Source organism: Doryrhamphus excisus, chromosome 8, assembly GCF_030265055.1.
Source record: "Doryrhamphus excisus isolate RoL2022-K1 chromosome 8, RoL_Dexc_1.0, whole genome shotgun sequence".
NCBI lineage: Eukaryota > Metazoa > Chordata > Actinopteri > Syngnathiformes > Syngnathidae > Doryrhamphus > Doryrhamphus excisus.
The window spans coordinates 11832072-11854252 of NC_080473.1; the positions used below are offsets into that span (position 1 = coordinate 11832072).

Sequence of the window (22181 nt, forward strand, 5' to 3'; positions counted from 1 at the left end):
TAATAGCACTTTCCAGGCACACGTCTTAGTGTTGAGTGGTTCTCCAACTACAGCCAAACAAATGACATACAAAAGTGGAAATAAAACATGTGTCATGATCAGAGTTTCAAACTAGCGAGGGTATAGCGATCCGTCACTATTGACTCCAGGACAAGGTATCATCTGTGGCAATATTTAATCATGTTCTCCAGTTTGCCATTGTACATGATGTAACCTGTGACAACAGATACAGTGCAAGATACAATTCAGGTTCCCAAAGGAAGGAATGTGTTACTTAAAGTAAATCAATTGCAACTAAATTTAATTTGAAATAAATAGTAATTATACTTTCCCCTCTCAGTTATTTTCCAACAGTAATTTAGAACTGATTTAGGTTAAATTAACTACAGTTTAAGACGCCATTTTGTTCTTCAAAATTGATGTCAGAGAAGCAAATACAACCAAACCTTGGTCACTGACAGAAGGCTCGGAAATTGCGGATATAAACGACTTTAAGTATGTAGCAACAGCAAGTAACCCTTGAGGAAGTTTCTTCATAACTTAGCATAATTTAGTTTTTTTTCTGTGCTCAGTCATCTATTTTGTTTTTCAGCACCTCTCCATAATAACAACATGCTGAAATCCATCCTTCCCATACACAGTATTATTTGTTTACAGTCTCTTCTTGATGAGTTTCTCCAGTTTGCGTATGCGGGAGGACTCCTGCTCAGGGGTGGGGGCACTGAAGGACAAAGAGGTGCTGCAGTCGCCCCCGGAGGGCGGAGTGGGCAACCTCTGTCTGAAGAGCTCCAGCATGCTGCTCTGTTCACCACGTTTTAAACCCTAAACACAAGAGGATTGGAAGAAATCATTTGGGAATTTGCTAATGCATATGATGAATATTAGTTGCTAATTTTTATCGACAATATGCTGAGTACCAGTCGTACTTTATTCATATATCTTGCTCAACAGTTGTCTTAAAATCAGCATAACTCCTACTCTGTTGCTTGCTAATTCGAAAAGAAAAGCTATGATGCCATAAGGGAGAAATTGCTTGTCTTATATTCAGGTCAAGACATTTGTGATCCTTTGCTTACATATACAGTACAGTCACCTCTAGTCTTGTTTGCGGTTTAAAAAAAATCTATATATTGATTAATAAGTCATGCTTTCAAGGATGAATATGGCCTTTAAGTGAAACAAGAACCAATGTTTCTTTCACTTTCCTGTGAATTATAATGCCAGAAAATATGTTAATATGAAATGTATGTTAATACGGAAACGAAATGGAACACCGCTATGTTAAGCCAATGTTAATAAAAGCACGGGCTATTGATGCGGCTGCAACCCACAACAAGCTGAACCACTAGTCTTAACCCCGACGTCACTTTCATTTAGATCCCCTTGGATCAATGAATAGCAACACACACAAGTCTTTTTTATGTCTTAAATGGCTTATTTTCTTTGATTATGTCTATTATAATGGGCAATGTGAGTGTAAAGGTGATTTTTAGGGGCTTTAGTTCACGTCTAGAGAGCTCTAATAATGTTTATAAACACTTCGAAGGTTGAAAACAGTTTTTTAATGCCCCTAAAATGAGCGCATTCGTATACAAACCTTCATGTCCAGTATCTTCTGGAAAGTCTCTGGATTGCCATCAGCCAAGAGTTTGATGTAGTTGTCCACAAACACCACAGACGGTTCATGCGGGGCCATCACCACCTGGAAAAAAAAAATGAAGAAAAAAGAAAAAAAAAGTAGTTTAAAATTTGTTTTGACTCCCCCTCCTTTTCCTGTGAGGCATCATGGTACAACACAGATGATCTTTAAATGATCCCATATGGTGAAGCTATGACCTAAATCAGGCAAAAGAGAGGGTGGGGGGGGGGGGGGGGGCATATGACACAGTTGACTATTCTGTGTAACGCTTACACACCAATTACTCCATGTGTGGTTGAGAATTATTTACAGAGACCTATTTAACTGTGTCTGGATAGAATAGAGGACTGTATAAAAAGTTTAAAAAGTTAAACGCATCTTGTGGAATACATTTAGTGTAACAATAGAAATTAGGTGGAAAACTTGGAACGGACTGCATTTTTTTTTCCAGCCACGCTAGCAGACATTTGCAACTAGACACTTGAAAACAGGGGCTGCTCCACGTTGTTAAAAGCCCGATCGGCCTTTTTAACCTTTGTGACAAGAGACATGCAGAAAAGGTGTCACGGAAGGCCGCCGTGGGGAATTAGAAGAATGTGAAAGGTGAGCAGGCATAAAAGGTTGAGGATTGTGCGGAATTCTTAGCTTTCCTACTCGCCCTGCAGACCAACTGATTTATTTAACAACTGTGCTGGAGCCAGGCCAAAACCAGGCCTGTGGGTATAAAATGTAAGCCTGGATAAGAATGTAAAAGAAAAAATGGAGAGAGAGATTTAGTGAGGGTTAAACAAGGGTGGGAATGGGGGTTGCGTTTTAAATAGTCCCTAGAGGGGACCTTCAGCAGCGGGAGAGAGCACTATCGGGATGTTGGGCTGGGTTGAAAGAGTGGAAAAGCCACGTCTCACAGGCCTTGTACCAGCCAGGAGAGGGCCCCTCAGAATGACAGAAGTAGCTCACAGAACAACCTCAATGTACACACAAAAAAAACCCCAAACAAATACACTTGTGTGAGCTGAGGGAAATCCTTGACACAGACAGCAGCTTACAGCTATGAACAACAGGAACCTGTCTGGCATACAACAATTCAATTGTATTTTATTTATACATCAAAATACAACTTTTCATGCACAGCAACCACACAACAACAAAAGCAGTGGTGGCAGCCTTCTCCCTCGACCTGTTGCAAAGTCTAGACACGGACTTCAAACACATAGGATCACACGTTTATGGTGTGCCAGAATTGCAATAGCACCGAATTAAATGTGAGATTCATCAAATGGCAACTCTTAAAGCATTATACAATAAATATCATATAATGAAGAGAACCAGCGTGGAATGTATAGAGCAGGGGTGTCCAAGGGTCATATACTTAAAAATCCAAGGATGCCAGGGCCACTTTGATATTTTGCAAACCAACCCATGTAGATAAAAACATTAAAATAAAAATAAGAGAAAACAAAAGTAGCCAATATTCCAGCTTTGCAACACACTGTATCCTTGACTCAAAAGGAGGTGTTGGGAAAAAGCCTTCCCATTTTCCCAAATGACCTACATTTTTTGGGGGCGGGTGTTTAAGACAAATTTGATTTCAAGTCACAACTGTCTCACACTGAATTTTCCCTTTCCAACACCAGACACCTTCACTAAGGATGCTTTTTCCTATTATGTTTATCATACAACATGCAAAGCGACTGTCCATCACAGAAGAAAGCAATGAACTGAGGAAAGAAAAAAAATTACATCCCAATCTAATGAGGTAACAAGCTACAACTGCAATCCTTTGCATTGAGTTGTGGACTCCTATAGAGCAGCTACACACAATAACCAGCCCAGAAAGCGTTCTTGTTCTTCCAGAATCTGCACATGTTCAGCTGTATTTCTTTGGATTTCGTGGTTCCCGCAACAACGATCTGTTTTAATGTATTCCATGAGTGTTTTGAGCCATCCCAAACTTCTTTCAGGGCTCACTTCCAAATGTGCAAACCTCGTTATCTGAAACATGGGCATCATTTAACACGAGAATACAACATTCTAACTACATTTATAGGTCAGAAAAGTGGAAAAAGCATAACAACAGGTCCCCTTTAAATAGAGCAAGTCTTTGTGGTTGCCAATCTACAAACAAGACCGTACAACCAAGGACAACCTTAGGAAGGAAAGAAGGGCTCGTGGGAGTCAGAGCGCAATCAAATACAGACCAGCATTCACTTACTGGGTGTGGGCATTTTTCTTGGCCCCGGGGACAGTTAACAAGGGTGGGGTACTCCAGGGCAGTAACATACCAACATCCTCTTGAGTGTCACATGTTTTGTGGCAAGGCCAACTGTCTCAACTTCCGCAGTTACTCTTTGCAGTGAAAAACCATCACATGCTATGCATTGAAGAGTTGATGCACAATACAATTGACTTCAGTATGTAAAGTATTTTAAATATGTGGTGTCTGTGACGTGTGCCTACCATTGGAAGTTTGGAGAGATGCTGCTCTTGTGCATAGGGATGGGTACCAAAAATTGGTATCTTAGGGAAATATCAAAATTCCTTTTTACATGCACTTGCATGTCACAAAATTGTGTTAAATTAAAAGCAAACCATTTGTGGACAAAATTTGTATGTTTTCCTCTTTAAGTACCACTTCAGGCACCATTTAAGCCGTTATGTTAGTCCAAACAGACGGCAAATAGCTCGCTACTAGGCAACAAATCCATGTGATTTTCCACAGCCAATCAGCGTAATTGACGCAATAAGAATTAAAAAGTTATAAATAAAACAAAATGGAAATATATTCCATTGGTATCCATCCAACTACCTGTCCATCAAATTTATACCGCTTATCCTCTTGGAGGTTGTGGAGGGCGGGACACTATATCAGCTGACTTTAGGCAAAAGGCGGTACATCCCGGATTGCTCACAAGTCAATCATTGGGCACATCATACCAGCATATTATAACCAATAAATAACTATAATGGTAAAAGTGAAATATTTTACGAAAGTTATTAAAATGATAAATGTAATGCGCAGTAATAATTTCCTGGATATAAAGTATTTTGATGACTGCCCTGCAAATGGTAAAAAGCGCAATTACAATTTTTCCTCAAGGGGACCATAAAGGTTTTTGTTCTTCTCCTTTTAGAGACTCAGTGGGGGAAAAAAAAGATGTTGAATTAAGGCTATTCTTGTTAAAGCGGTAATGTAATGGTTTGTAGGGGGCAAGTCAGACTTTCAACACTTGATCTGTTAAATGGCCGAGACAAGATAAAGGGAGCTCCTTCAAGCTGTAAAGCAAAAATGATCTATTCAAAGTTCCATGCCTTTAAAGGTCAGAAAACTCATTCTTTAGTTGACATGACAAGCATACATTAAACCACATCGGTTAGATCTGTCATAACATTTAAGGTACCCCATAAAGATGGAGCAGCACTGATAAAGTGTGCCACAATGCCCCACTTAAGCCTAAACCTTGTGATTTTGAGTTTATTTAGGAAAAGTAAACTGTTTTAAGTTACTTAAGGACCATGTTTATTTCCAACATTCATCCCAAGATGGAGCGAGCGCCCTGTTAACCATCTGACGTTTAAAAACCAAACTTACTTTATATACAATGTCAGTACAGCACGACTAAAGTAAAGTACCACTGTTACTCACCTTAAGTATCATCTCTGCACGTGTCATGCCCTTCACAACAATCTTGGTGTAGCTGGCAGGTGCCTTACGTAGTACCTGGGAGCCTATGGAAGGCAAATCAAGCAGGACGGTCTTTAAGGAGTGTGTGTCCAGGAGGAGCTGGTGAGGAGGAATACACACCAAATCAATGAAAGAGGTGGTGTACAGTCAGTGTACCTGAAAGCGGGGGTGACAAGGCGCTTCAGATGAGATCATCACAGCATAAACATACCTGTTCTGCTCCCACCATGCTGATAGGCTTACATCGGAACAAGTGGTTGATAAATTTGGGGATGAAAGAACTTAAAAAAAAAAGGAGAGATGACAAATATTACGCATTGTCCCTTCAGGTGTATACAGTAACAATCTACAGCTGTATCAAGTGTATTACTTTGTAAATTTGATGCAGAATTGTGTGAAGTATTTGCGTGTGGAAGCCAGATTGTCTCTGATGATTGGCACATTCTGCTTAATATGCATGATGATTGAAGTCACATAAGGACTCTGGTCACCGACGTGCTCCACATTCTGCCATGGCATCTGAGGGGGGAAGGTACAGGTACTCAATACTCATAATCGCATAGCCTTCCTGTTCTCGAGTTGCGCTTTTGTTGCAAAGATGGACGTTTAATAATGTAGATGGTGAGCCTGACCTTGCTCATTGCAGTGAGAGCGGGGTCACAGGCTGCATCAAGATCTTGAACAAGAAGCTGGATACTGTTGGAGATCACACTGGTAACACAGCAAGAAATGACATCATTAGCACACAGACTATAAAATAAAATAACATTTTCTGTAAGAACAGTGAAGAAATTGTATATGTGACATACGTGCTGAATGTATCCATCTCTCCAGTCAAATTAATTCTCTCCATGAGGACTTTATCTACTTTCTCTTTTAGCTTCTCTTCAAGCTGTAAAGAAACACAGCAAATGTCCATTATAGCTTTAATGCTGTATAGGAGAAGTACGTTTTTTTTTCAACAGAAAAAAGCATCCTATATTCAGCTCAATACAGTAAGACATGAGTGTACATGTTTTTAAATGTACATGCCTGTTGCGTGGTAGCAAGACAGTACTCGGCAGTGCTGAGGATGCTACAGATGAGACACAGCTCGTCAATCGTGAACTTGGTTGTTTCTGAGCCTTCCTTCTCTTTCAGCAGACTAGTGATTGTCAGACCCCCGCTGTTACTGCTCGACCTGAGAAAAGAAAAACACAAATTCACAGAGGGAGAACATGAGGAACAAAGTGAAACCACAGGAACAGATCACATTGATTAAAGCAGTGAAGTGGAGAGTGCTATCTTTATTTTAAAGCCACTGCACCGTTCGGACCTCTATATTTACGCATGGGCTATCAAATATGCCTTTCAATTATACCGAGGGAGCAGTGGGATTCTGATGGAATGCTGGATACTGTACATAGGTTTTGCAAAGTTTGGATACTGCGTTTGTTATAGTATATAAAAAATAACTAGCCAATAAAAGCATGGGGATATTGCAGCTGCAAGCTGGTCATTAATAAACCAAAGAAAGTGCTGCGATCAAACACCATATATTTCAAGCGGCTCTCAAGAACTTAAAAAAAACTTTCACATGTTGGCCATAACTCATCACGCTGGGTAAGGCTACATACATTTGAAAATAAACATACTTGTGTCTTGAGTACAATTGAGACCATGTTTAAGTGATCACATATGTTTGCCAATATGGCATACATTAGTCAGCGAGAGCATGTATTTAATTAGCATGCATACTTATCGGAAATAGAAACAGCATAGTCGAGTATGTAGACTTGTCAGTGATGATTTCTAATCGAACCATTGATTCAAATACAACAGTAATGACACAGCATGTTCCATACTGTTACAAATGAGTTTTTAAGACGCCAGTTGCTCATTCACAACCCCAAATAAAATGCCAAAATATGGTATGACAAATGTTTTTTGTTTTTTTTTTAAGCCTTTCGTTGAACAGAATTAATTTTCCCCTTACTTAGGCAGGTTACCAGAGAGGATCTTCCAGGCATACTCCCTCAGGAACTTTTGAAAGACGGTTGTGAGGGCGATCATGGGCTCTCCAGTGCTTAACTGGGAGCACTGGACCATGCACTTTTTGTAATAGACAAAGAGGTCAGCGCAGCTTGGAAGCACTGCGCCACCCTCATCGGTGCCAATCTTGGGTGGGCCTTGTGCTCGGAAGTCAGCCACAAACCTATCAATCAGTTCCCCCAGGTTCCTGCAACAGAGAGGAGCACAGAAAAGACTTAACGGGTTATAAATATTTCAGTGAGGTCTCTGGACTGAACTTAAAATTGTATTGCAGCTGCCACATAATAATACTTTTCACGAAACACTGACAAACACCATTTGAGGCTGCATCTAAACACAGCACTCTAAAAAATTATTAGTGTTTGCAGCAATCACTATCACCTGGGGGAGGGACTGGCTTTTAGGGAAAAAAAGAAGGATAGCGGCTGTGACAGAGGGAGGTTATTTAAAAAAAAAAAAAAAAGATAGCAAGAAAATATGTGGAAAGGGGGGAAAAAAAGAACAAACAAACAGAGAGAAGCAGCAGAGTAATAAAGGGGCACTAGAAGAACAAAATAAAGAGGTGGGGATGAAAATAAGAGCAGCTGCTGAGACAGCACTTATTCAACCTCTCTCGCTCTCTCAGCGTCTGTGGTTGTGCAGCTAATGGGAAACATTTCTGCCACAACAGAGTCAGTGCCATGTCCAGGAACAAGAGATGGAAAGACAAAAGCCAGTGAGGTATAGTGGGAGGTGGGCTGTGTGATTCAATAGCATTGAATTGGGAAAAAAGGATGCAAAGTGCCAACTTGCCAACAATCAGTCCCTGGTTACAGACAAGTATGTGTATGTGTGTGTGTATGTGTATGTGTATGTGTATGTGTATGTGTATGTGTATGTGTGCTTGGGTTGCTCACTTGTCCTGGGATTCTATGTAAACATATAGATGAGGTTCAAAGCACTTGGAGACAATGCCGTGGAAAGGATTCTCAGGAGCTTTGGGTTTTCTGGGCTACAGGAATGAAAGAAAAGAACATTAATAGGTGCTCAATAATGGCTTTTTACCAATACATGATATACAGATATGGTCCAGCACTTTATTATAAATATTGACATTAACCAAAACCGATACTAGCAGCTGATTTTCCTTCACATATTGTGTAATGAATGAATATATTTTCCTTTAACTGTATTGCAACTGCCAGCATTACACAAATAAACACTAAATAAGGCAAATACAATACAAGTCCTAGAAAAAAATGCCATATTTATTTCAAACATTTTATGGTCTATTTTGTTTTTATGAAAATGTATGTCCAAATGTCCAAGAAGCGGCCCAAACATAGCATAGCAGCCCACTGAGAACTGGGTCCATTCTTCCATCTGTTGTTCAAACACAAGAGTAAGTTTGCAGACGTTGACAAATCACACAACAGCAACTTATGAAGCACTCCACACAACAAGAGAGCAACAAAACCCTCCACAGTAGAACATCTAACATCGGCGAACTAAGAATGACAAGCATATGATGTACTATATAGTCAAATGTCACACTATAGCGTGCTGCAGGGCAGATCCAGCAGCAATGCATCATAGCAGCAACTAAAGCCTTCTCTCCTCCTGTGTCCTCAGTTGTACTTGTTATAATTAGACTTGGAGTTTACGTTGCGTACCATAATTTCCCGTGTATATACTACTAGTTTTTTCCCATACTTTGAAACCTTTAGTTTTATATGGCGATGCAGCATATTGATGGTAAATAATTAATACACACAATCAATACAATACCCAATTCTATGTCTATCTTGTTTTGTTGTAGTAGTGAGTTTTAACCTAAATGTAAAATAAAATAACAAAGGAGCGATAGAGCTGTGGGTTCACACTATATAAAGTACAATTTTATTGAAGTCGGGGTCACCTTGGCGAGATCGTCATCCTTTTCTGTACCCTCATCTTCACCTGGATCTTCCTCCAAGAAAGGATTAGTGGGGTCTAAAGGGCTCTCTGGCCTCTTTTGCTGTTTGAACACAGAAAAAAACAGGCTATTTTGGGTGGACAGCTCAAAGTATGTGAAAAATTCTGTCAAAATAATTTATAAACTAGTGTCTCCATGGTCCACATTAGTACTGGATAAACATCAATGGGGTGACCTGTATTTAATGTCTAATTCTAAAATCCCAGCCAGTCAAATTGTACAGAATCAAACAATCTGGTGTAAATTTAACAAAAACAAAAAGGACCTCTGTCGAGCTACAATTAGAGTACAACATACTTCAGGATTCACAACCAGGACCAGCTGAGCCTGCAGACAAGTTTAGATTTTAGTGTGCAGAAGTTCACTAGAAGGATAACCCTCATTCATCACAGATATATTCTTCATTTGGATTTTTAAGATCAGATCAAACATTCATACGTCATGTTAGATCTGGGCTTATAATTTTGATCAGGAGGGTATGTGTCTCTGTGCGTTTGTGTTCTTACCCCAGGTACGTCACTTAAAGTGCATCCGTTGAAACGTTTAGCCAGAAGACCTTCGAAGTTTGTGGTCCTCTGAATGGCAAACAGAAGCAGCTTGACTTCTATCTCCTTGGCTCGTGTTCTCATCACTTTGGAAAGTTCAACTCTTGGGTTCACATAAGCAAGTTGACACACACACACACACACACACACACACACAACATGTGATCAACTGATGCCGTTTGAATGCATGCATCCCATTTGGGTCACAGTTTCTTTCACTTTACATTTCTGTCAGTATAATGGTCAGGTGCGCCGTTATGTTTGCCTTAATATCTTTGACAGTAGCTAGTTTGACAGTATGACAAAGATGAGCTGGCTCTCCTCCACTGAACCTGCTATTATTTTTGTCAGATGTCCTTTTATTGACAGTTGTATCCAGGAGCACGCTGGGAACATGCCAACTCTTTTCGTCTCTCTTGCAACTGAAGGGAAAGGCTGAAATGTTTTACTGTTAGGTCACTGCTCAAGTAGGCCACATACGTGAATTGTATTGAAAATTGCCTTAAATCAAAGTCACACCAGCGTGGTTCACTTTTCCATTATATGTTCTCAATTGTTGGTAACGTGAGCCAGTTCATTGTACTGCACTTAAAGACTGGAGTCATTTGTGGCTCGGGGTGTCAAGAAAAGGCACTCAACTCAGCCCTTTGTAACAAGTATAAAGAATTCACAGTTATACCTGGTAATGTGGCAGAACTCCACTGCTATACGCTCTGTCATGCACCACTCCTCTGGAAACATGCGTCCATATTTTTCTTCATAGTCAACGAGCTGCCGTTTGATCCAGGCATAGCGGCGATCAATCTTGTCTAGCCATGCGACCTAAAACATATGGCAATGTACGTTATAGTATCATCATGCATATTAATCTTGGATTATACTTTTACGCCAATTAAAAATCCATTTGCGTTTATGAGTGTTGACTCACATCTTGATTTTCCTGAAAGAGCACCAGGTACTCAGACAGATGTTGCCGGATGAACTTTTTGATGATCTCCTGTTTAATGCGTGGGTCGAGAACATTCGCAACCAAACAGGCATCCCTCAGCACATTACTGGGCCCACCTGGCCTCTAAGTGTGGGAGGGGGGGGGATCATTATGTTAGGAGACTACTGAAAGTACACAAGAAAAATGTTGTGGCATGTTTACCTTGGAGCCCTGGGCTGGGAACGCTTCTTCAAAATCTGCCAGGATCTGAGTGCCCAACTCGCTCTGTGCTGCTTTTACTCTGCACAAGAGATGAAAATGAGACACATCCCTTTGGTCTGCTGTGGTATGTGAGAACTCAAATCATATTGAAAACCTTCATCTCGGTATTTCAAACTGGCATCTGAAACACAGTATACTACATTTACACACACAAGTGTACCACCCACCCCCCCAAAAGACAACAACTGATCAACTTCAGCTATTAACCCTTTATAGGGCACTCACTGAAATACTTAGAAATTTAAAAAAAAATTCAATCCTTCAGTGTTATTGGGGTCTATGAGAAGACATTTTTTTCTCTTTTTACTTTTTAAAAAAGTTGCAGGTTTTGGGTGCAAATCAAGATCAAAGAAGTTACCATATACGGTTCCTTGCCCATTTAGGGTATGGAAAAGGGACAGGTCAAACTGCACAAGGTGACATCAACAGAGGTACTGTAGTTAGAGTGACTGTGATCAACGTATCATGGTTAGTTTTTATGTTTGGGCCAAGAGTGTCAGGCCCCAAGCGTCAGAAAATTGCAATTTCCGACTTCTGAATGAAGAAGTAAGTTTGATACTCACTCCTGATTGATCACAGCCCATGTCGTCACTTCCTGTGACATTGTCTGATCTTGGCTGATTGGCATGAGAAAGTCACATGACTCTGTTGCCTTGCTGAGACATGGGGAAACCCTGTTTTTTTAAGTTACCATATATGGTTACTTGCCCTATAAAGGGTTAAGTTAGTCCTACTCATGTCACCTGCATCGTTTCTAAAGTTGTCCATCGTCTTCCAGACCGTGTTAAGTTGGAGAAAACCTTCGAGTTGTACTTAATTATCCAAGCAAAAATTGACTTGATGTGGTCCAACAGTCAATATAAATCAGATACGAAATTGAAGACAAAAAAGTAATAAAACATCTTAAAGAGTAAGAAACCTTCACCAGTTCCATCTGTGATGGTGCATCACATGGTTAACCTGTTCTGTCCAGCCTATCTGCATGCATTTATTTTCCCTCCTTTCACAAGCCAATAATCAGTTTCTGCTGCAGGGTTACTTCTTACATGCAGCTGTTGTTTGGTATAACAAGTGTCTACCACACCTCAGTCAAAATGCAACACATGGTCATCTTTCCCGATTGAGGGATCAACGCTACTCTGAACCCGAAGTATCCCAATCGACAGGGATTCTCCAGCAAGGCTGGGTTTACTATTATCATAATGCCGTATAGATGCAAGTGAGCATAGCATACCTCTCGGAGAGCTGTCTGATCTGGGGTATTCCCATATACTTGTGGAAGTGTTCAAGCACATTGACCACTCCCTGAAGAAGATTGGCCACCTCACCATATTGTCTTTTTCTGGTCATTGCCCTGGAAAACACACGTACATGACTCGGTTTATTTAACTGTGCTGATATGAAAAGTAAAATACACCAGAATGTGGTGAATAAGAATCAAATGCCTATTTTGACAACATAGATGTACCCACTCTAAAGAGTCCACGCCTCCTGCTAACATATGCAGGTGGTTCAGGGTGGTGATGGATGTAGTGAGGTGACGCTTGGCATGGTCCAGCTGCTTTATATCCCTTGTAATCTCTTTGACCTTTGTAGGAAAAGGAAGCAAAGAAAGGAGATGGATAGGATGAAAACAAACAGGAACAATCACAGCTAAGTGAAATAGTGCAACACACATGTTGGTTTGAGAACTAATCGCATGGAAAGCTGGAGTGAAGGTCACCGGACCGCCTACAACACATTACCACCCCCCAGTTTCGTATCCTTCCTTTCACTGCGCCATCTATTATGCTTCACACCCGACACACTAACACACACACTCCCCTGCTATTTACTATAATTGACTAAGGTGCAGACAAATTTTGCCATGTTGTGTGTATTTGTGTTTTTACAGTACATACCATTTGTTCAGACTTCTCTGCCTTGTCCTTGATGTCTTTTATTTTACCAAAAAGCTGCTGGATGGCTACCTGGGCCTCTTCCAAAGCCTGTATAAATCACACAAATCACATAATTATCATCAGAAAATAGTATATAGTGTCTTCTGTTGGAGACAGAAATCCTGGCCTTGGAGTTCATTCATTCATTTTCTACCGCTTATCCTCACGAGGATCGGATTGGAGTTGACCTATAAAATGATTTAAGTGGAGATATAAATGAAGAATAAAAAAGCATCACTGATGTTTCTCTGAATTTCCTCTACCTCGAGGAATCACAATGTGTGCTTACGTCACCCATTCAGCAGAAGGAGCCAATCAAAGGCTAAGGGATATAACAATGGCGACGAAAGAGATGGAAAACAAAATAATAGACAGAATGTCGAAAGTATGGGACCTTTCAGAATACACAAGTTGAACACCATGAGGAACATGCATTGTAACCACTATCTTCGAGGTTGCAGCACAAATTACAGTAATTAATTTATTAACGTTAATGCACCTTACTAATATAACGTTAGCTGTGACGACTGTGAAATGCGTGGCTAGTCTGTTAAAATGGTTTGCCCTGAAAGGGATAGTTCGGATGACTTTGTATGACATCCCAATCAGCAGTGTTGTGCATCAACAGTGACCCCCCCACACACACACTTGGCCCCGTGAGGAAAGTTCTGGTTGGTTTTCAGTGTTTCGGAAAGTAGTTCTGGCCAGCTGGTGGGGTCACCTTAGTAAAGCATGTCGCTTCCTAAAACAATATGGTCATCTCATTGTGTTTGATGCCATTGTCCCCTGCTCTGCTATCATCAGAAAAAGTGCACACATAGTTTGGGTTAATGCAGTTAATATTGTAGTAATTAAATAGTTATAATAATTCAATCATATTGCAACAAAATTTGTGTTTTTCTTCCCAGGAGTGTGAGAGCCTTCTGGCACCATGAGTGAGGTTAGCTGCTACCCCGTACAGCATAATGCCAGCAATAATCCAAATTCAAAGTACAGCTGGTAGTGGTTGTAATTGGCAAAAAGTACACGAGAATGCCAGCCAAATTGGCTGCATAAAAAAAGACCCCAATAATCTCTGTTATTAATAAAACACATGAAATTCGGGCGGGAAAAGACTTCACTCTCATCAGTTGTTTTTTTTTTTTTGCCATAAAATGGGTGGGTGGCATGCTAAAGGTTGGTTGGAATGTATTTGCGGTGTCAAAGTCTGACTTTAATTTGTAGGGATATCTTTTATTCACTCTTACAACTGAATGGAGGAGCCAAGTGAAAAATTATCCTGCTAATCCTGCTTGCAATGTCAAGCTCAGCCTAATTGGCCAACCGGGCATCGACTCAAACCAGGCAACGGGCCATTAGCCGAAGCTCAACATAAGGGCTGTCACTATGAAGACTAAAGAGATAATTAGCAGTTGTGACAACCTATAAACGAAAGAGCCCGACTAAATGCATTACAAAGTTACAGCAGTTAAACACTTGAGGTGTTGTTCTAATATTTCATCGTAATCACCTTTGTTATCTGATATGGCAGCTGTTGTCAAGCGCAGATTTTGGTATGATGGGATGCCGAGGCATATTTGGCACGATGATGTGGCGTCACCACAGACACAACTTTGATTCGTGCTAGATTTATATTTATTTTCATTTTCTGTCACTCGCTCTCTTACTTATTCACACGCACACACATGCACTTTGAAGGGACAGTATAATAGATTTTTTTCAGTCTCAGCAAAAAGGTTGTAACAAAATAAAGGAAAAAAAGGGGTCTCGGCACTTTCTGAATGAGAAGATGGTTCAAGCATGCCGGCATGGGCAAAGAGACACGCTCACACAGCTGCCATCAGCTGTGCCTGGTGTTCATCACTACTCCGTAACTCCAAGACACAAGTAGACCATAAATAAGCAAACAAACATAAAATGGATTGTGGGAAGGAACTCTGTCTGTGCAGTGCAAATTTATGCAGTTTTAAGGATGAACTGGTCATGTGACAGCAATGGCTTGGTAACGTCATCTTTGTTGGTCTGCACAAAAACGACAAGCCAACATTTTCAGATTTTCCCCCACTTTAAGAGTCATTTTCAAAAAAATATCGTTTCAGTTCACCCAGAACGCCGTTTCCATATGGATGAAGCTGAAACGATAAAATACTTTTCTGTTTTGACCTGAAAATGTTTCCGTGTGGACAGCCCCTCAGCTGAATCAATCTGGCGTTCTGCCTTGTGCTCATTTCCTGTATTTAGCCCGAGGAAAGCAGAGAGAGACCACTGCCCAGCAGGCGCCTTCATGCCAGAGATGCTATCTGCTTTTCCACACACACACGCAACAGTGTGTGCGTGTGCTTAACATGAAATAAGCAGCACATGTTCCATTGCCAACAGTCTGTACTTGGGGCTTTAAAGGTCTTCACCAAAGCTTTAACAACACAGAAAGGTAACAAACTGTATTTGACATGCGTTAATTGTTACAAAGAGCAGGAGGGAATTACTCTGAATTACCATCATTTCCATAGAATGTAGTTAAATGTAGTTAAGCCACACTCACTACATTTAAAGAGAAAAAACATACCGGTATAGCAGCCCCGGTGTGCATGCCTAAAGTTAATTCAAGCACAGTCGCATCTGATAGGAGTGTTGTCATTAAGTTACGACAATAAGCCACGACATACAACAGTCCCTGATGTATTAAGCACACATTGTTAGAAAGGCATATGATTCAGTGTAAGAGAGAAAGAACTAGATCAAAATTCCAAGATGGAAACTAAACAGCCTGTGAACTGCTGTTTCTGACAACATGAAATATTAAAATATGACATTAAATATTAACATAAAGCTGTTTCGATGAAAAGGTTTCTCAACATTTTTGATGCAGCGTGCTAAATACATTTGAACCGAAACGGCACAGACAAGTGGAAAACACACACACACACACACACACAAGAAAAGAACAAAGTTCCACAACACGCGAGGCAGAAGCACATCCAATTAGAGCAGATGAATGTGCACCAACTGCTACGGCATGCTAATTATTAGGGATGAGAATTTCTTTGTGATAGATGATTCGATACATAACTACATACATGGGTTAAGATGCAATTAAACAATTAGATATTTTAAAAGCAGAATGATTCTATACAGTGTACAAATGATACGATTCAATGGAACCGTTACATTTGTTGATGGTGACATTAAACAGACAATTCGATAAAAGTGGTATTCTTACAGGATTTTTTATGTATAAAAGGAGCACATCATATCCACAAGTATGCTGAAAGACAGGGGTCCCCAACCACTGGGCCCCTGGAAATGTTCACATTTTACATAAATGAATATAAATTATGTAAATAGAGAGCATGATTTTATGCCAAATATAGTTAGAAATCAGTTTTTGCATGACTATGTTGTTTGTTGTGAGTGATGACTACTTTGTTTGACGGCCCTTCAACACCCCACTCCCATGCTGCACGAGGTATGATTTGATTACCTCATTGAGCGTTAATGTGCGGCTGCTACCGAAGTCAAACACTCACATCGGTTTATCGTTCAGAATCTTATTAATTATAATATTGCCATGGAATATCAACAAATTTATGAGGCAATACACGCTTGCAACAGATGTCTGAGAAGAAACCACTCTACATTACACAATCTCAACCTGTAGGCAGGCCCATGTACCACACAGGTACCCCTCTGCCAATTGCCCTAGTTCATCCCTCACATCCGATGTCACTGACACACAGGCTGTTTGGTGTCATGGTCCTTCTCAGGGATCTGTGACAAACGGTGTCCAAAGTGGAATGCTATGTTAGCATCTATACAGGTCTATCAATTCAGATTCAAGCTAAATTGAGGTAGTTCTTGTCAAAATCATTGATTTTGCAGCAAATTAGCCTGTAATTTGCCTGTAAGTGTGAGAGACATAGACATTGCTGATCCTGTTGGTTTTATTCTATCCCTGCTCCCGAAAGGAACACCCCTCCTGCTTTCCATCTGCAAAAAAGATTTTCCCTCTGGAAATGCTGGAATTGCTTTGTGGCCTTGGAAAAATAAACTCAAGATATTGTGTGTGTGTGCAACCTGATAATGTTATTTGTCTCGGGTTGTGCTAAACTGTTTCCGATTTAAAACAGTAGCAAACTGGGAAAGACAGGGCCACCAGGCTAGACACCCAGTACTCAACACACACCAAATCAAATCTACTTTTCAGAATCTCCATGGCTCAACCGTTAGGTGTCATGTTCCCTTTAAACCACAACCCCACGCCTGGGAAAATGGTTGAATTAAATCTGCAAGGGCTGCTCTTTCCAATCATACTCTTACAAAACTAGTCTGGGCTTGTGCTAAAATAAGTTTACACAGAGAGACATAAGAGGGACACTTTCAGGAATTGGGATGAATCAGAGTCATCATGTCCTTTTCCGTGGAAGCAGTATGGACAAATGGGATGAGAGCAACTGCTGGCTGTACTGGAATGTCAGGAGATGGATAATTTATCCCCATAGTGCATTTGTTGATTTGCAAAAAGAATTGTCCTAGTGTCTTATTTTAGCAATGGGTACTTTGCGAACAATCCGACTCCTTAAGAGGGTTGCTACAATCGATTCAATGTCCTGAGAATACAGTGACCTGGATAAATGACAATATTCACTGAGCATCAAAAATATCTGAGGAGCCATTTGTGACCCATTTGTCACCCATTCATCTTCTATACTGCTTATCCTGTTTAGGGTTAGGAAGAAGTTGGACCTAGGCAAGACGAGGGGTACGCCCTGGACTGGCCCATACTTTTTCATACCACTGTATTTGTCCAAACAACTACCTTCAGTTGTACCAGGCATTGAAATGAAGAAGAAACTGAAGAAACAAAGTGTAATATTTTTCACCATGACTGTATGTTAGAGTTGTCTTGGAGCTAAACTCACCTGCCTGCCATCCTGGCCCACATTTGTTTGGCCTCTCACCACGGTCCTGATGTTGTCATCGAGACGCCTGCCAAAATGTAATGCAAAACGATAGTTGAATAAAGAGTGTGTACATTAAAAAAAACAAAAAACATCAGAGCTGTACTGACCTTATCTTTAAACGGATCTTGTTTACCACATCGTCAATATTAGCAAGAGACTGTGCAGGAAGAAAACGAGTCAGGAACATAAGAAGAAGTTTCATAATTATATTTTTATATATTATATTTCTGAATAAAGATTAATGCAAAATTACTCCTAACTGCTAATCAGTTAACACATTTTTGTATAACGGAGCCCCCTGGTGGAAATGTAAGATATTTACAGCCAAGCCAGGATCAGCTTACTGCTGTCCCTTCTTGCACTTTCTTCACCCCCAAAATATAAAACTACCACCACTGGCTAGTAGGGTTTCAGATTTTCAAAATAAATGTCTATATTCATCACAATTCAAGCATGTCATGACTTATTCTGTTGTATGAATGGCAATAGGTGGATACATATGACAAACGTGTGCCTTCAAGGTTCCCAAAGTGGGGTACATGTACCCCCAGGGGTACACCAATTTTCATTGGGGGTACATGAATAAAAACGAAAAACAGTTAGCACCTAACAGTCACAATTACGAGTGCAACTGAACAGAACAGTATAGTACAGGAAAGCAGAAAGGAGATAAGAACATGAAGTTGTTCATTTCCGTGTGCATCTTATGTACAAATGTGTAGGTTTGGTCATTATTCTGTGCAATAAGAGTGTTTTATCTTGAAGCTTTCATTTGTATTGGTGTTCCAATCATGCATGAACCTGTCACTTTAAGCGGGGGTTCAACTGACAATTAGACTGTGTCGGTATAATTCACTGTATGTATATTTGTACTTCGGACGCTGCTTTATCCTGATCGTTAAACTTTCTACTTGGTAACCTCAGACTGAAATAAATGATTACGTATCTATTAATCTGTGCTCATGTGAAACTTTATCAGAATGCGTTATTTAAATGTCTTCTCACCTGCTCGGTGGGAAAGAGCGTGTTGATGTATTCCACAGCATTGAAGTCTGCTTTGTCAAGGGGATCTTGACTTGGAAATACCTGTCAACCATACAGCTTTGTTGTTTATTTAAACATGCATTCACATCCAATATGGTAGCTCGAAACATTAGCAAACGTATCCATGTTGCGAAAGTAGGCGACGAATATTTAAAACGTGCAAAGACAGTCGGAAGTTAAGGTCACCACACAAGTACAGCAAGTCCAGTTAATGCATATAAAGCCTCTTTTGACTTTGCACCGTTCTGATGGGCATACGAAACAACAAAACATTAACCGAATCGTCTCGCCCCATACGGAGCTACATTTTTCCGTGTAGTTTGCTAGCAAGACGTGTCAACAGTGTCTTTAAAACTACATTATTTACGAGACGTAAATAAACTACCTGTTCAATGGCGAGTTGAACTTCTGGTGTAAGATGCAAAATAGCTTCCAAATCATCCGCAAATTCAAATTCGTCTTCCTCCATCATTTTCAAAACACCTCTAAAGCCTCAGCGGCTTCCACTTCCTGGTGAAAAGACTTCTGGGATATAAGATGACGCACCCAGTGATGCGTTCAAAACTGTAGGAAAACCTAAGAACTAATCGTCACTTTTAAAAGTACTGCATGTCTTCGGCTCCAAATTAATTCAAATAATTAATAAGAACACCATCACAAGCGAGTATATGTTACCATTAGTGTTAGTTAAAACACAGCCTTAACAAAAAGTAATATATATAATAATAAAAATTGTGTTGGTTGAATGGGTAAATTATGTTTATGGCTGCCACTCATGGCATCTCTGCACAGGTACACCCACAGAACGCCCACACATAAACAAAAGCAGTCCCACAGCCACCACCAACAGTCCATGCTTACTGTTAGCTCTGTGATGGCTTATGATTGCTTTTCATGAGTAACAGTGGCCTCGTTCCCAACTCACAGGCTGCATTTACTCGATTCTTCCATGTGAAGGCTGCAAACTATAAGCATGAGACGGGCTACAAATGGCCTGTGGGCCGTGAGTTTGAGACCCCCGATTTAAGTGTAGTAAGAATCTACACTAAAACAGAAAATTTACTGACCCAAAATAGAATAAAACGACACTTTTCCAAAAGGTCATTTTTCCTTTTTTCTACATCTGTGGAATCTCATTTTTTCAGGTCACTTCCACCGACTGTTTCTGGTCTGGGAGGTGGAGGAAACCTCCCACACCCTCATCGGGGGTCTTGGCAAAACCCAAATATGGCAGAAAATGTCACTTTTTCCAAGGAGTCCATTTTCAACCTTTGGCTCTCATACAGGTGTTCCCACAAAAAAAAGGAAAGACATTTGGGATAGCTCAAAACACTTGGTTTCAGAGGGTGTTGTAAAACTGTTCTTCCAGGGCCGTGGGTGGAATAAATTAAAACAGACCATTATGGCGGGAAGCACAAATTCAAGGAAATACAACTGGAGTAGGTGCAGATTCTGGAAGATCTACAAAGTTTTATGTGTGGGTTATTGTGTGTAACTGCTCTATAGGAGTCCACAACTCAATACAAAGGGTCAAAAAATGAGTATAATAGGTCCCCTTCATTAAATGATTCATTAAATTCTGATCATTCTATATCGAGCATGTAGTATTCTAGCAGTAATGATGTCACTGATGAGACATTACCTTACATTACATTACCTTAAAGGAAAACTTTTGGGGGAATTTTGCCCACCGTCCACAATCCTTATGTTTATGTAAGACATAAACACGTCTTCCTTTTTCCTGTGTGTTGTGTGAAAAAAACTGAATACTTCATCTTGTTCTCCAGTATGTACGTATGTATGTAATATCTTCACATCACGTTAGTAAGAAGAAAAAAAAGTCTTGCCACGTCAAAGAAAGATTTAAGGCTTTACTTCTAAAGGCTCCACACATCAAGATTTCTGCTTGCATAAATATATAAATGCTTACAAATAAATCAATATTTACACTTCTCCCTGCTTCGCACCATAATGTTGACATTTTCATGGCTGGACAGAAATGCACAGAGAATGTTGGGTTACAATGCAGAAAAACAACACATTTGTTGGCCGCATTTGATGGAGCCTTTGAGCACTTTTGAATTCGGACAGTCTTCGTTCAGGGCGATGACATCAGCAGCCCCCGAATGCGTGCTGCAAAGGCTGCAGACCTAAATTTTAGACTGAGCCATTGACATCACTGAATCTACGCAAACTCCAGTTTTAACTTTTGCATCTCTGCCCACACTGAACTTTTATTCCAGTCATCTTCAGTAATATGAGAGGTTTTTTTTTCTCTTAGTGTTCTTTTGTGTTTAAACGAGCATCTCAGAATAGGTCCCATCATTGTGGGAGAGACAGGCTTGAAATAATGTTTCCTACTTGGCGCCTTTGAAAGAGATGAAGCAGGCGTTTTATCGCACAGTGTGTGGTAAAAGACAAGGCTAATCCGCTTTAAGCACTACATCAGGATACCATACACTCTTGGTTTGTCATGACGTCTGTAGAGGAGGCACTCATCTCGGTTGGAAGGAAAAAGCTTGACAGTATTTTTTGTAAATACAGTGCAAGCTTGGATAGCGTCATTAATCCGTTCCAGACAATCTGACTGTACCCGATATGTACGCTTACAAAATCTACTTTCCCCAAAAGAAATAATGTGAATCCAATTAATCCGTTCCAGAAAGCCAAAAAGGTTAACACGAAAAATGTATATGGTTTTAGACTTTTAGTTTGTGCATGAAAGAGGTAAATAAACATTAAGGTTACTTTTACCTGAAGCCAAAGACACGATGCAGAAGCGAGATCACAACATGGACACCACCTTTGTGTTTTGCCATGAGTTATTACTTGAATTCAATAGCGTTTCTCACCTCAAATCTCTGCTTTTCTTTTGATCACGGCTGAATAATAACCCAAATGGAACTAAAGAAAATTGTAAGTGCCAGCATTGAAGAAGGTGAGAAACACTATTAATAAAAATACATTAAAAATACAGTTGGACTCATGCAGTGTATTAACAACAAGACAATGTTGTATATCCGGAAAATTTTATATTTAGGGAAATAAACTGTTTTCCAATAATACCATAATATTTGGGAGCATAGTACTTGTCTTTTGTAATATAAAAAAATATTCTGGTGAAATTAATTGTCCAGTATGAGAAATAAGCTTCATTTTCTCTAATTACTATGAA

At 40.1% G+C, this 22181-nt stretch overlaps 1 protein-coding gene across 1 annotated transcript; it reads right to left on the reverse strand.

The window, feature by feature from the left end:
* Nucleotides 1-158: 158 nt before the first annotated feature.
* vps53 (VPS53 subunit of GARP complex) lies at nucleotides 159-19552 on the reverse strand. The gene is made up of 22 exons (XM_058080784.1): nucleotides 19392-19552; nucleotides 18968-19048; nucleotides 18070-18119; nucleotides 17921-17987; nucleotides 12963-13049; nucleotides 12534-12649; nucleotides 12296-12415; nucleotides 11002-11080; nucleotides 10780-10923; nucleotides 10531-10673; nucleotides 9813-9954; nucleotides 9250-9348; nucleotides 8249-8343; nucleotides 7297-7539; nucleotides 6354-6501; nucleotides 6131-6213; nucleotides 5954-6032; nucleotides 5692-5840; nucleotides 5533-5602; nucleotides 5283-5420; nucleotides 1598-1702; nucleotides 159-822 (listed from the first exon to the last, which is right to left on the reverse strand). Exons 1-22 carry the CDS (start codon nucleotides 19476-19478, stop codon nucleotides 652-654), a joined length of 2496 nt encoding a protein of 831 aa, XP_057936767.1. The 5' UTR covers nucleotides 19479-19552; the 3' UTR covers nucleotides 159-651.
* Between the last annotated feature and the right edge of the window lie 2629 nt (nucleotides 19553-22181).

What these genes read in the sequence shown, in the direction of transcription:
- vps53 (XM_058080784.1), bottom strand. Translation starts at nt 19,478, where the DNA reads ATGATGGAGGAAGACGAATTTGAATTTGCGGATGATTTGGAAGCTATT. An exon ending in CAGAGAAGTCTGAACAAATG is followed by an intron (nt 12,650 to 12,962) that starts GTATGTACTGTA and finishes TTTCCTACAAAG; the next exon opens with GTCAAAGAGATTACAAGGGA. An exon ending in TTCTGCATCAAATTTACAAA is followed by an intron (nt 5,603 to 5,691) that starts GTAATACACTTG and finishes TTTTTTTTTAAG; the next exon opens with TTCTTTCATCCCCAAATTTA.